This window comes from Mustela nigripes, chromosome 17, assembly GCF_022355385.1.
Source record: "Mustela nigripes isolate SB6536 chromosome 17, MUSNIG.SB6536, whole genome shotgun sequence".
In the NCBI taxonomy this organism is placed as follows: domain Eukaryota; kingdom Metazoa; phylum Chordata; class Mammalia; order Carnivora; family Mustelidae; genus Mustela; species Mustela nigripes.
Window position 1 is genome coordinate 47167284 of NC_081573.1, and position 14721 is coordinate 47182004.

Consider the following 14721-nt stretch of genomic DNA (forward strand, 5'->3'; position numbering starts at 1 on the left):
CTGGGGCAGGGGCACCCGGGCTCCATATGCAGGGGGGCAGGAGCAGCCGGGTCCGGTGCCAGGACCTGTGCTTTTGAACACCTGCACCCTGTCCCAGCCAGATGGAGCCAGGGAGGGCGACCAGGGGGCACAGAGGAGGACCAGCCTAACACCCTCTGCCCCTCGGTCTCCGTCTCACTGAGGCCCCGGCAGCTCGGGCAGGTGTGGAAGGAACTCGGGCCCTCGCAGACCATTTCCAGGCCTCCAGGCTAAGGCTTCATCCATTCCAAATCCAAATCTTGAGACCCAGGCCCCAGGGCCCGACCAGCCCACCTGTCTCTTGAGTCCTGGAACTGGAACACGGAGGCCGCGGAGGGGCTCTCAGGCCTCTGGGGTTCATCTTTGCAGATGCAAACCAAACCAAACCGAAACAAAACAAGCAAGTGTTTAATAGAAAATATAAGGAACTGGAAGAGCATCCACTGTGGCAAGACGGGGTGTGTGGCCCGGCCCCCTCCCTCCCCGTGCTCGCCCGCCTGCCCGGCACGGTTCTCGCCTCTGCAGGCCACAGGAGACACTCGGCACTGCCTCCAGGTGGTGCGGGAGGCAGCCCAGGTGGTGCGGGAAGAGGAGAGACCTCTGTCCCCCTTCAGGTACCCCCAGACCCCCGCTGCTCCAGGGGAGACCAGGTGAGGTACAGAATGCAGGGAGCTGAGCCCTTCTCAGGCACAGAATCCCCTCAAAGGAAAAACACTCTCCTGGGGGTTCCTCTCTCAAGGCGGATAGGGGGGCTCCTCACCACAGCCCAGAGAAGTCTCAAGTTCAACCGAACTGTGGAAGCACCTTGAGCTTCCCCATATAAGTCACCACACGGGCCTCTCGGGGCAAGAGGTCTCCGCCTGTGCCCTCAGCAGCTTCACTGAGCCGGGGGTCCGGTCTCGGATCCTGGGGAGCGAGGGAGGGAGGTAGGGGGCCGCTGGGACAGAGGGTAGGGCTGGGCAGCCGCACACTGCGCTGAGGGCTCCGGGCTGTGGGGCTGAGGGCTCGGCACCTCACAATCCTGCCAGTTTAGGACAGAACTTTGTTTACCTGCAGGAGACAGGGGGAGAACAAAAAAGACTGCAGGAGTGGTCAACAGCGCTCTCCGTCCCCAGCCCACACCACATTCTTCTCATCCCCATACCCGGGGCTCCTCTTGGCTTGCAGAAGTGCCTTATAGCCCCGGGGGGTGGAGGGCAAGCCCAGGAGAGCCCTGGCTCTGCTCAGTGACCCGAGCTCAGAAACCTGGGGTCCAGCCCCCAGCCCCAGCCCCTTGTTCCTTACAGCACGAACAGTACAACAGTTCCATGACCCGGAAGCAGTTGTCCAGGAGGGCTTTGGGTCGCACCAGCTTCAGGCTTAGCCTCGGGGCACTCAGGAGTGACACTGTTTCGTCCACCTTGGGGCCGACCTCCACATCCTGGAAGGGAGGAGGCCCTCAGGACCATGGGTACCACCACCCCAACCCCAGGGAAGAGGCAAGGCCACATCCCAGGAGAATCCCGGAAACTGCCCTGCTTAGAGCTGCTCCAGCCCTAGAGGAAGGGGACTAATGGTGACCGGAAGGCCTATGGGTAACTTCTCTACTGCTTCCTGCAGGCAACAAGGTACCTCGACACCCTTCACCCAAGCCCAAGACAGAGGTTCCTCTTTTTCCATCTTTGGAAAAATGACTGCAGGAAGCAGCCCGGGATGGGGCAAAGTAGGGGGCATCTCTGCTGTTCCAGCCCAGGCCTGGCCACCAGCACATAAGGAAGGGGTCCTGGGCCCGGGAGACTGTCCTTCAGGATTCAAAGATCTGCACTGCCTACAGGGAACAAGACAAAGGACCCTCATGAGGACACCTGGGGGCCAGGCATACTGGCCAGGCCAGTCTCCGGCTCCAAGCTCAGGGTGCTTCTGTCCACCGTATGCAATGACAGGGAACACTGGGGAGCAGGCAGGCACACCCAGGGACGGAACCGGGAGCCAGAGCTGGTACAGGGGACGTGGCCTAGAACGGAGATGCAGGGCCTGAACCTGAGAGTGTACAGGGTTGAAGTGCCCGTCCCCCTAATCCCCCCCTCCAAAAAAACTATGTCCAACCCTGGGACCTGTGAACATGCCCCTATTTGGGAACAGGATGTTTGCAGATATAATTAAGGATCTCCAGATGAGATCAGTTTGAATATAGGGTAGTCCCTAAATCCCCAGTGCCTGGCGGCCTTGTAAGAGGGGGCACTCGAGGGAAAGGCCACGTGAGGGACATGTGGCCACAAGCCAACAGCAGTAGCAGTCAGCAGAAGCAGGGAAGAGGCAGGAAGGGTCCCTCCTCCCCAGAACCTTTCGAGAGAACACGGCCTTGCTGCCACCCTGAGTGCAGGGCTTCTGGCCCCAGGCCTGTGGCAGGAGAATTTCTGTATTATTCCACCAGTTAGCAGTCCTGTTCACAGCAACTCAAAAAAAACAGTCTACAAAGGCTTTGAAAGAACAGTGAGGGTGGCAGGAGAGAGAAGGCGCCCATCCCCATGGCCCAGTCCCTGGCGGGAAGAGCCGACTGCCCACCAGATGCTGGGCATTTTCGGAGCGGGGCACAGACTTAACTCCGTGAGAATGAAGACGGACTTAAAGCCAGTTAAATGTGAACAACCTGGGGGACCCGGGCCCCCAGCCTCAGCCCGCGCGCAACCTCCAACACAGCTCCCAAATGCTCAGAGTCGGAGCTCTCTCAAGGAAAACCAAGGATGCAAAACTGTCTTTTCAGGTCAGCTCCAACTCCTGCTGCCCACGGGCACCGGAGAGCCACCGAGGAGACCACTGGGCCTCCAAGCCTCCGCCCAAACCAGAGCCTCCCCCAGAACTCCCAGCAGCTATGGGGGTCCCCTGCAGCTCCCAGCTCTGGCTGGGCAGCAGGTGGGGCTCCCCGGGAAGGCTCTTACTTGGGGACTAGGGCAAAAGTGGGGGAGGGGTCCCGCAGCACACCCATGGCCTGCAGGGGCTCACACTAGGCTGCCGGCTTTATAGAGGCCTCCCATCAACCCTGCCACGCAGGCCATGTTCAGGAACCTTCTTACAACATCAAGCCCATAGTTGACTTTGCGCTGTACGAGCTGTGGACTTTAACAAACGTAGGATGTCATGTATCCACCTTTACAAGTAAGCACGTCCTTACCCTAAAACCTGTGTTCATTCCTCTGCCTCTTCATGCTTCCTCTCCTCTCCCCCAAGAGGAGCCTCCACAAAGCCAGAGGGATCGATGACTTGGCCAAGATCCCAGGTCAAGAGGGACAGCCTCTCCTGCCCCTAGCCAAGGTCACCCACCAGGCACTGGCCCTGTCTTCCTCTCTCATTTCTCCCACGCCCTTTAGGACACGCCGAAACTTTCCACGTGTCCACACCTCAACCATCCCTGGCCGCCACCCCTGCGCGCATGCGCGTCCCCAGCCCCGCAGCTGGGCGCAGCTCACCGTGAGGCTCTGCTGCACGTCCAGCAGCAGCGTGCGGACCTCCTCCAGGTACTTCCAGGACGGGTGGCCCTCGAACAGCACCTCCTGCACCGACTCGGTAGCGCTGAGGCTCACCCAGACCCACAGGTACCGCAGCTCCCGCTGGCTGACCCTCGCCCTCTGCTGCGGGTACAGGAGAGATCGCTGAGGCCGGCAGACATGTGCCTCCGGGCCCGCCCCGCCACTGCTCTGATCACCCCCCACCCCACGCGGCCCCATGAAGGGAGCAGAGAACGGGCAGCCGTGGTAAACAAGGAGCAGCCTCGAGGCCTCGGCCAAGGGCAGGCTTGGTCCCAGAGCTGGGAAAGCCCCCTGGCAGCAGGACCTGAAAAGACCAATGTGCTTCTCAGGTTGGGTCCGTGGGGTGTCCCAGGAGGCAGGGGTCTCCCAGCCCAGGAGGGGGTCTCCCAGCCCAGGAGGGGTTCTCACCAGCCTGGTGATGTTGGCCATTCTGAGCACCCCCTCATAAGGCACGCTGACCCTGTAGTTGATGGGGAAGTAGTGTTTCTGGGGAAGTACAAGAACAAACCATGAGGTCAGAGTCAGAAATGGCTCAGACAGGCTCCCCCCGCTCCCAGAAAATCTGCTGTAGAAGGAGAGGGCCAAGGACCAACCCGCTGATGGCAGCGGTGGCCTTTGAGAGAAAAGAAGCCCTCCGCTCTCCCCTAGGGTAACAACAGCTCTCCTTCCTCTGGGACACAGGGGAGACTGAGACAAAGTGTGGAGTTCCTACGATGGCAGAAACTTTAGGCCAAGAAGTGGTTGGAGGACCTAGTACCCCCAAGAGTACTATATTTTTTGGAGGTGAGGAAAACTAGCTCAAATAAGATGATCTAAACTTCTTATGGTGCTGGCTGCAGTGTTCTGCCGGATACTGAAAACCGCTGAGCTGTACCCTTTAACAGGTGAATAGTGTGGTGTGTGAATGACATCTAGTAAAGCTGTCAAGGAGAAAAGAAAAAAGACAGACTTTTAGAGCCACAGTGCCAGGTCCTTATCTCTCTGCCCTGCCAGTCCCGCAAGTCTTCCTGGAATCCACTCGTGAGTCACAGGGTGAGCGGCATGGGGAGAAAGGATCAAAGGTCAGATCAAGTAGCAGGGGTGAAGGGCCTGGGGGGACACCTGCAGGGAAGGGGACAGTCAGTGCGGACCAGGCACACTGGTGTGTGCCGTGGAGAAAGAGGCCATGGGCTCAGGGCTGACACAGACCCATGGCGGGGCCCGCAAGGCCCTACCCTCTGGGAGCCCGGGGGCTTGGGCAGGTGCCTACACAGTTACCATGTACTGAAGACGGTTCCTGTACTGTAGCTTGTCCCGCAGAAAGCCGGTAACTGCACACTCCTCGGTCTGGGTCAAGGGCCACATCTCCAAACCCTCGTTCCCCAAGGCCATGCCAAGGAGGATCCCGAGATCTGTGGACCGAACCCAACAGCAATACATGAGCGCCCTGCGCCACTCCCCCGCCCCCTGGGTGTGCCCTCCCTTCTCCCAGCCATGGGAGGGGTGGGGGTGCAGAGCCCAGAGGACGCCCTCCCCTCCAGGGTCCAGGCTCAGGCAGCAAGGCCAGGTGAGCACAAGCAGTCGCGCTGGTGCATCCCTGCCCCCAGCAGGCAGAGTCCCCCCAGCAGTCACACCCTGAGGTTGGTGTCAAGTCTCCTCATGAGGCAGGCACAGCCTCCTTTCCAGGGCAGCCTTGGCCCCCACCCCCTCGAGGGTTGGAGTGTCCTCAAAGCCTGGGTCTGCATTTCCATCTGCGGATTCAGGAGGCACGGAGGCTCGTTCAACTCTGCAAATGACTCTAGGGTGTCTGGAGCCACTTCCCTCCCTGCTGTAGCTGCTCTTGGCAACCCTCTAAGAAGCACGAATCACTGTGGCCCTTCCAGTGTGCTTGTCCTGGGGAAGCGCGCTGCTCTCCGGCTGCGGCTTCTCCCAGCCCCGCCAGCCAGCGGTCGGCCTTCGAACATTACCAGCTTTCGCCGCTGGGGGGAGTCACTGTGACTTCAAAAACCGCTTTTGTGATTTCTTGGACCCGAACACACTTACAAAAAATATCGGAGTCTCCAACAAATAGGAAAATGCTTCAGACTCATCAAAGCAGAAAGAAAACACAGATGGGCAGGAGACGTATCCCCCCAAAAAACTCCCCAGTAAAGGTAAAGAAATACATATTAAAACAATCAGATGCCATGTTTCACTTATCAAAAAGGAAAGTCGGGTTTTTTTCTATTTCATTTTCATAACACTTGGTGCTGGCAAAGTCGTGAGGCAGGTGCTCTTATCCTGGAAAGCATTTTGGCCATTTTTTGTATTGGTGGACTTAATAATGTCCACACCCGTTGACCTATTAAGCCTAAAAATTTTTCACATCCTTTGACCTGCTGGAGAGCCTGGGTTGTGCAGCGGGTTAAGCATCTGACTCTCGGTTTCAGCTCAGGCCCTGATCTCAGGGTTATGAGATCCAGCCCCGCACTGGGCTCCGTACTCATCAGGGAGTCTATCTGGGACTCTCTCTCCCTCTGCCCCTCCCCCGCCCTCCAATAAATACTCTTTTAAAAAAATTTTGTAAATGTTTCATCCTTTGACCCATTGAATTCATTTCTAGGGATAAGCCTGAAGGAAAACAAGAAAGAGAGCCATCACCAAAAGACTCGTGGACAAAGAGTCCTGCTGTGGTATTCTCTCCCTAAGAATGACAATCTGTAAATGGCCCACATGTTCATTACCATCGTCACCAGTCAAAACCACTTTGTCAGAGAAGGTTTTTGCTTACTCCCTCCCTGGCCTGGGCCTGCTCCTGGCCACCTCTCCACCTTCTCAGTGCTGCCACCTGGTCCTGGCTCTGGCTGGACCCTCCCCAGGAGTGCCCCACATGGCCCCAAGCCCATGTCCAGGATGTGCTGGCCCCACCAGCCCTTCCTCGCACAGCAGTCCACCAACCGTATTTTTCAAGGTTGCAAATTTGCAACCCATCTTGCATTTCCTCTCTCTTGTCTCTTCCCAAGTGCTTGCATTGGATTTTGGACAGAAGACCAGAGAAACACAAACAGAACCAGTGTTTTCTGCTGATTCCTGGTTTATGGTTTTTGCTAACACTTTGCCTCTGCCCTGGGTATCCTCTCACACGGCAGACCTCTCTCAAGGTCTCACCGAGACTCCTTCCCCCAAGCCCCAACCAGGCTCTCCCCTGCCTGAACCAGCCCGCATCATCTCGGTCTCTAGCACCATCTGTCCACCTCACTCATTGTCTTGACCAGACAACCCGGCCCCCAGTATGTGAATCCATAATGCAGTCAGCCACAACATTGTCTTGTTGACTGAGTACTGTGGGGGGTTCATCTTGAACAAGGGATGAGGAGCATGCATCCTAATTTTCTGGAAAACTGGTTAAGGCCCAGAGTGTCTGAGTCAGGAAGTCTGGGGTGGGCCTGGAGAATTTGTATTTCTAGCAAGTTCCAAGCTGCTGCTTGGATCTTGATCTGGGGACTACACTTGGAGAACCACCGACCTCCAGAGACAGTTGCAAACTGGTGTCCCAAGGGCCACAACTCAGTTCACAGAGATTTCACGTAAAAATCTGAATTTGCATCTTGTCTTTAAAATCAGTATCTCCGTCCACACTTGGCCTTCCTTCCCATGGGCCAGTCATCCTGAAGTCCCACGCTTGCTGCCCTCACCCCTGTCCTGACAGCAGTGGGCTCCCAGCAGGAACAAGCCAGAAAAAGCCATCCTGGCATGCATGGGCTGAGCCAGAAACCTTGTCCATGGGTCATCTGCCTTCCGCCAGACCCAGACTTCCTTTAGATCTGCAGACTGACCACCACCTCCAAATTTCAGCCCCTTTTCTGCTGTCTCCACCCCAAGAAACAGGCCAGCGACCAGTGACTCCACGGGGCCAGCATGGCTGTAGCCTCACAGCAGCTCTGAACCCCAGAGAGCCCCACCACCAGTGCACCCCTGACCCGGGAAGAGGGCTGCTCTTGGTCCCCACCCTCCAGAAGGAAGACATCCCCAAGACAGAAGAGGAGGCTGAAGAAAAAGCAAGTGAGGAAGGAGCTCCCTTCTCGGATCCCTGGCTGGGAGCGGGAGGGGTGGCGCCTCCCCTGGGGACAGACCCTTGCGGAGGGACGAATGGGGCTTGTCCACACCCGCAGCAACCGAATCTGAACCTGCACAGAGGGCTGACCAGCATCCCCCCAAAATCCTCATTCACCCAGGGCTTCAGATGTGACCTTATTAGGAAATGGGGTCTTTGGGGATAACATGAAGGCCCGACTTAAATCCAATGACCAGGTGTCCTCATAAGAAGTGGAGGGGACAGAGAGATAAGCAGAAAGAGTCAGGAGGAGACAGATACAGACCAGCACGGTGGCACCCCAAACCACGGACTGCCAGCCACCACCTGAGGCAGGAAGAGGCAGAAAGGAGTCTCCCCTAGAGCTCCGGAGGAGGCGTGGCCCTGTCCCCACCTTAATTTTAGACTTCTGGCCTCCAGACCTGGGACAGAAGAAATTTCTGCCCTGTTCAGTCACCGAGTTTGTGGCGGTTTATTATGGCAGCCCATCCTTCCCCAGCACCCAGCCCCTCTGCGAGCCCCCGACCCGCAGCCCCCGCCCCCGCCTCCCACCCCACAGCCCATCCCTGCCCCAGCGGGCAGTGGGCCTCCACCATGCCTTCCGCTCCCAGGGCCACCTCCGGAACAGACCCTCGTCACTTCCTGCCCACAAGGTCGCAGCACAGCCTGTAAGTAGCACACGCTGATCTTCCGAAAGCAGAGTAACTCCCAGTCACAACCCCACTCCTGGATCATGAACCTTCCTGGGCTCCCTGATGTCTCATGGACTGGCCTTTATGGCCTCCACCACCTGAGCCCAAACCTGCTTTCCAGCCTGGCCTTTCATGGTCCCAAGGCTGAACCCTGACTCATGCTGTTCCCTCTACCTGAGACACTGTCCTCACCTTCCTACATCCACCTGTGTGAACACTGTCCTGTCCGCTCAAGTGTCTCCTCACCACACCACTCTTCTTGCTCCTTGTGATCTGGAAGCTTCCAGAACACTGGGCCTGGCTCCTTCTGCCTGTTCTGCGTGTCCCGACCCTTTGCAGTATCCCTCCCCAAGGGCCAGCCTGGACCCCTTGCGGGATCAAACCCCAGACCTCATCCATAAGGCACCCAGCTCCGAGCGCCGACCTCCACGCCAGGCGTCGGGGAGAGGGGCACGAGCTAGCCCAGTCCTTGTTGCCATGGCAGTCACTCTCCAGTGGGCATGTGGGAGGCACCAGAAAAATGTGTTGAATTTGAGTCAATTCAATTGAATCTTGGAGTCTGAAGGGATCTTGGTCTGGCCTCCCACCAGCGGGCTTGAGAGGCTTCTAGACACGTTCTGTCCTCATTTCAACTTATTTTTTCTTTTTACCAACAACACTGTTCTCTTTCTGCCTCTTAATTTTGTTCTGTCACGGAGGGAGGGGCAGAGGGAACAGGCTGCCTCCTCCAGCACCTGGTGGCACTTCTCCCACGGGGCTTGGGAGACACTTCCACAAGCTCCCGCCCCCGGCTGGCCACACCCAGGGAGACCAGAATTCCTCTCTGCCCCCACAGCCCGTGCACCCCAGCACCAGACAGCCTGAGAAGGTGCTGCTGCCCCTTGCACCCCGTGCCTGCCCCATCCCCTTGACCACCCACTGACCATGCCAACCAGCCCAGGACCTGGAGCCACACTGCGGGTCTGAGCTGCGGTGGGCTACAGCCAGGGCAGAGAGCGGTCACGGGAGTCCCCAAGCTGTTAAGCTGGGAAGCATCTCAACTTCTCACCAGCAGGAATGGCCCGGTTGCCTTGGTTACAGCAGAGCCCGGCTCTGGGCCAATGCCTCCCGGGGCAGTCTCCACGGACAGCCCCCCCCCCCACCCCACCCCGGTACTCACAGTGCAGCCCGGCGATTCCCCAGGACATGGTGGCGTGCTGTGTCCCCCCAGAGAGCAGAGGCGGTGTCCCCGGCCGTGTGTGTCTCTCCACAAAGGCCCAGATGGGGCCTACATGGCCTCGGGTCAGCGAAGGTGCCCCAAGGCTGGGGAAGGGCTGGCCACAGAGGAGCTGCCCGGCAGGGGGCGGCAGGTGCTCCTGGGGCAGTGCCCGCCCTTATCTGCCTGGCCGCGCAGAGGGCAGCTGGGGGGCGGCGGCCGCGAGTCCCATGGCAGCTGGCGGGACCTGGCCTGAGACTCCGGCCTCGGGGTCTTCCGTCTCAAGCGGGAGGAGAGAGTCCCCAGCAGGCCCCTCGGAATCCGGGGCTGGGTTGTGCTTTCTCTGATTTCTCCGTCTGCAGCTGCTCAATGTGAAATCTGGCTCTGGAGGGAGAAAGGAGGAGAGAAACCGATTATGTAAGAGCAGTGCTGCCACTCAGACATCAGCCACGGGCACCGGGAGTCTGTGTGCACGCGGCACCCCCAGCCCGGCCGGGGACCCCGGGGAGACTCCGGAGGCCAGCCACCCGGCTGCATGCGAGAAGGGACTTCGGAACCTCCCGAGGGCAGTGCCGGCCCAGGAGTGAGTTACAAGGACACCAGCTGACAGACACGGGCCTGAACAAAAGCAGGACCGAGCAATGAATGGCTGCATGGGTTCAATCCGGGGAGCTTCCTGAAGGAGGTGAGGTTGTAAAGTACCTGAAGGACTCGGGCTGCCAGGAGGTGAAAACCGCAGCTCTCTGGGCAGTCTCCTCGAGCATGAATCTCCCAGAAAGGCCTTCAATTTCCCGGAAAGGCCTTCGGTCCCGAACCCCACCATACACCCCAGACCCCCAGGCCCTGACGGAGAAGCCAAGAAAGGAAGAAATGAGGTCTCAGCCGCCTTCACACCACACCAGAGAGTCGGAAGTTGGGTGCCTTCTGTGGCCCTAGCCCTTGAGCCCCTCCAGAATGGAGCACATGTGGGAAAGCGGAGGAAGACACCGATCGGAGTCGCCTGATGACCCGGGCGCTAGAGCCTTCGGGGTGGCGCGGAGGAAAGTAGGCCCTTTCCCTGCAAATGGGGCCAGACCAGTGGCCTGACAGCCGTCTGCCTCAGAGAGTGGCCTTCCCCACACCTGAGAGGGCACCCCTGTCCCCCCCACCACCTCTCTCATGGGGGAGGAGGAGGAGCTTGAGAACGTGCCTCTCTCACGCCACCCCCAGCTACCCCCCGGCTGACAGCAGGCATTAGGAAGCTCACGCAGGGGCCAGGTATGTAAGAAAGTATATGCTGGAATGTTCTGCGCAGTTCAGTTGTGAATACGACGTTTTAAAAAACTAATCATGTGGGGCGCCTGGGTGGCTTAGTGGGTTAAAGCCTCTGCCTTCGGCTCAGATCATGATCTCAGGGTCCTGGGATGGAGCCCCGCATCGGGCTCTGTGCTCAGCGGGGAGCCTGCTTTCCCCTTTCTCTCTACCTGCCTCTCTGCCTACTTGTGATCTCTGTCTGTCAAATAAATTTAAAAAAAAAAAAAACTATAATCATGTTACTACTATTGCACATTCCCAAATCAAGAATTCCTGATATCATTTAATACAGAATCCATGTTCAATTTTCCCTGATTGTTTTAAAAATATGTGTCTCTTGGGGCGCCTGCGTGCCTCAGTGAGTTAAGCTTCTGCCTTTGGCTCAGGTCACGATCTCAGGGTCCTGGGATTGAGCCCCGCATCAGACTCCCTGTTCATTGGGGGGCCTCCTTCCCCCCACCCTGCCTGCCTCTCTGCCTACTTGTGATCTGTTAAATAAATAAAAATCTTTAAAAATAAAAAAATTAAAAATAAAAATATCTGTCTTTTTTTTAAGTTTCTTTGTTTGAATTGAGAGTCCAACAAGGTCCATTGATTGATGTGTCTCAACATCTTTTTTCTTTTTTTTTTATTATTAAGATATACTTCACAGGCCATAAAATTTGCCATTTCCAAGTGTAGAATTCCTTGAGATTCTTTTAGTAGATTCACAAAGTTGTACAACAATCACCCACAATCTATTTTCAGAACATTTTTTTTAAGATTTTATTTATTTATTTGACAGACAGAGATCACAAGTAGACAGAGAGGCAGGCAGAGAGAGGGGACGCAGGCTCCCTGCCGAGCAGAGAGCCTGATGTAGGGCTCGATCCCAAGACCCTGAGATCATGACCTGAGCTGAAAGCAGAGGCTTAACCCACTGAGTCACCCAGGCGCCCCTCAGAACATTTTCATCACCCCCAAAATAAACTGTATTCATTTGCAATCTCTGTTTACTTCTTCCCCTCATCCAGTCCCTGGCAAGCAACCTACAAATTTGCTTTCCGTCTCTATGGATTTTCTTCCCGTCTCTATAGATTTGCTTCTTCTGGACATTTCTTATCAATGGAGTCACACAGTATGTGGTCCTTTAGGACTCGCTTCTTGCACTTAGTGTAATGTTTTCAGGGTTCGTTCATCTCGTACTGTGTGATAAACTCAGTGTATCCCCCTAACTTCCTAGGTTGTAGCCCTAGCCCCCGGTGTGGTGGGAGATGGGGCTTTGGGAGGTCATTAGGATTAGATGAGGCCACAAGGGTGGGGCCCCCATAATGGGATTTGTGACTTTATAAGAAGAGCCACTAGACAGAGAGCTTCCTGCTCTCCCTGCATGCCTCTCCACCCCGCCCAGGGAAGAGGTCGTGTGAGCCCACAGCGAGGCGATCACCTGCAGCCCACGGGGAGAGTCCACACCAGAAACAAGCCATGCTGTCCCTGAGCTCGGACCTCCAGCCTGTGAGGACCTCCAGAACTGTGAGCGAGTGCACTTCTGTCCTTTAAGTACTCCATCCATGGCATTTTATTACGGCAGCCCAAATAGCCTAGGACATGGCACCTTTCAGCATTTTTTTTTTTAATTTGAAAAAATTTTTTTAAAGATTTCAATTTTAAGTCATATCTATACCCAACATGGGGCTCGAACTCAAAATCCTGAGCTCAAGAGTCACATGCTCGGCTAACTGAGCCAGCCAGGTGCCCCCCCCCCCATTTTTTTGCCTTTTTAAATAAAGTTAAAACAAGAAAACAAAAATTCGCAAGCTGCTTCCCTGTCCATCCCCTTCCCCGCTCCCACGCCCGCACCTGGCACCGGGCCCCGTTCCTTCACCCACTCACACAGACCCAGGCGATCCAACGGGAAAAGCCACGGTGCTCCGAGTACACAGAGATGAGGAGAGAGCAGGTGAGCTGTGTCCACATTCCAGGTCACACCGGGCAAATCCACACTCTCCGGGTTCTGGAGGGCTTCCTCGGGTTACCCAAAGTGAAAAAGTAAGTTCCTCCCGGACCAGATGCTTGTCCTCCTCATCCGTGTCCAGTCCAGTGTCAAAGTGAGTCTACTTCCCGGGATCGGGGAGAAGAGCAAAAGCTTTGCTGACTTCCTCGAACGTTCTCTCCTCCTCCTCCTCTTCCACTTCAGCACTGGCTCCCCCTGGGCCGTCTGGATGGTGCTTCAAGGCTTGTTGCGGAGTTTTCTTGATCTCATCCTCAGAGCCATTCACGTCGGCTCCCAGAACCTTGTAGTAGGCTTTCCTTCAGCTCCGGCTGCGCAATGTTTTAGGAGCTGGGCATGTTCTTCTGTTTTCTCCGTCTGATACACTTTTCCACAGTCCTGTCCTGCTTTTGAAATTGTTCTGTATCCATGTAACACTGAGCTTTTCCCAAGGAGGCTTTTAATTAAGTGGCCCCAAGCCTTGCTGCATTTGTGCAAACTTCTGTTGCACCATCTAGTCTCCCGAGCTTGGAATGATCTATACCCCAGTTAGAGCAGGGTTCGGCATTTGTTTTTATATTGTTGGGGGTCTGTCCCTGGGGCTTCTGTATATAGCTCATAGGCCAGCTTGTCATTTCCTCCTTTAAATGTTTTATTCCGACCTTCTTTCTCTGCTTTAAGGGCTTTGGCATTTCTGCAAGCAAGGCAGGCACTTTTGTGGTCAGGAGTCACCTTGGAAGCCTGTGCAAAAAACTGAACTACTTTCTCAATGTGGTCTTCCTAAAAATGGCTGAGACCTCCTACACACAGAGCATGGCCCTTAGTGGAATGTCACCAGCCGCAGACTGTCCTTCTAGATAATGACCCAGCATGGCTAAATATTGTGCTTTGGTAATTTTGAAGCAACGGCAGATGAGGCAAACTCTAGGGCACCATCCATGCTGAAAACCACTTGCCAAAAACCCTGCTTCTCAGAATCTGTTTCTGTTCTTTTCTCATGCTCATATATATTATTGTGCCTGAACCCTTTTGTGGGCCAGTTCTAGAGCTCTCTGGAAACAGTGACATGCCACCATGGCATTCCCTAGAGGTCGGGGCCATTGGCCTTCCCATAGACATCCCCAGGCAAAACTATCATTCAACCTCCCTGCTGTGTGTCTCCAAAAGCTTTCTGGAACTTTCTGAGCATCATCAAAATAGCCGCTCAATTCTCACATAGCTAGCATTTTTAGGATGCATATCTAGGTTTTTGGGTTTTTTTTAAGATTGTATTTATTTATTTGACAGACAGAGATCACAAGTAGGCAGAGAGGCAGGCAGGGAGAAAGGAAGGGAAGCAGGCTCCCTGCTGAGCAGAGAGCCTGATGTGGGGCTCAATCCCAGGACCCTGAGATCATGACCTGAGCCGGAGGCAGAGGCTTTAACTCACTGAGCCACCCAGGTGCCCCCATATCTAGATTTTAGTACAATAATTATAAGCTTCACTAACATCTTTCTTGGCATAGTTTGCATTTCCTTTCTTCCTTGAAAGACTTTGCTTCCCTCTTCACTATGGAGCAGCTCTGGCTCTGCCACCGCCATTACCACATGGTGCTGGAGGCAATCACCATCTTACCCCTGAGACTACCACTCCATTCTTTTTTACTGTCAAATAATATTCCTTTGTAGGGATACACCACATTTTCTCTAACCATTCCTCAATTGATGGACATTTGGTTTGTTTTCACTGGGGGGCTATTATGAATTAATACCCTGTGGAAAAAAGACAGTCTTTTCAATAAAAGTGCTGGGAAGATTGGACAGCCACATGGAGAAGAAGGATATTGGACCATTCTCTTACACCGCACACAAAGATAAACTCTAAATGGATGAAAGACCTCAGTGTGATACAGGAATCCATCAAAATCTTAGAGGAGAACATAGGCAGGAACGTCTTCGACATCAGCCACAGCGACTTCTTTCAAGACATGTCTCCAAAGGCGAGGGAAACAAAAGTG

The 14721-nt window shown here is 55.3% G+C and overlaps 1 protein-coding gene and 1 pseudogene across 2 annotated transcripts; both read right to left on the bottom strand.

Annotated features, from left to right (window-relative positions):
* Window positions 1–405: 405 nt before the first annotated feature.
* On the bottom strand, window positions 406–9512 carry IL34 (interleukin 34). 2 transcript variants are annotated; one of them, XM_059382796.1, is made up of 6 exons: window positions 9427–9512; window positions 4782–4915; window positions 3933–4010; window positions 3465–3623; window positions 1303–1438; window positions 406–1068 (listed from the first exon to the last, which is right to left on the bottom strand). In XM_059382796.1, the coding sequence occupies exons 1-6, from the start codon at window positions 9452–9454 to the stop codon at window positions 896–898; spliced, it is 708 nt and encodes a 235-aa protein (XP_059238779.1). In that variant the 5' UTR covers window positions 9455–9512; the 3' UTR covers window positions 406–895. The 2 variants fall into 2 exon arrangements, with proteins under 2 accessions (XP_059238779.1, XP_059238778.1); XM_059382795.1 differs by having other exon boundaries at window positions 3465–3626.
* Window positions 9513–9743: 231 nt separating this feature from the next.
* Window positions 9744–13963, bottom strand: LOC132005555 (dnaJ homolog subfamily C member 7-like; annotated as a pseudogene).
* Window positions 13964–14721: the final 758 nt, after the last annotated feature.

Bases quoted from the DNA above. Each gene is read 5' to 3' on its own strand.
- IL34 (XM_059382795.1), bottom strand. From the start codon at position 9,454: ATGTCCTGGGGAATCGCCGGGCTGCACT. The intron at 3,627-3,932 runs GTGAGAACCCCT...CTGTACCCGCAG, and splicing joins TGGCCAACATCACCAGGCTG to CAGAGGGCGAGGGTCAGCCA. The intron at 1,069-1,302 runs GTAAGGAACAAG...TGTCTCCTGCAG, and splicing joins ACTGTTGTACTGTTCGTGCT to GTAAACAAAGTTCTGTCCTA.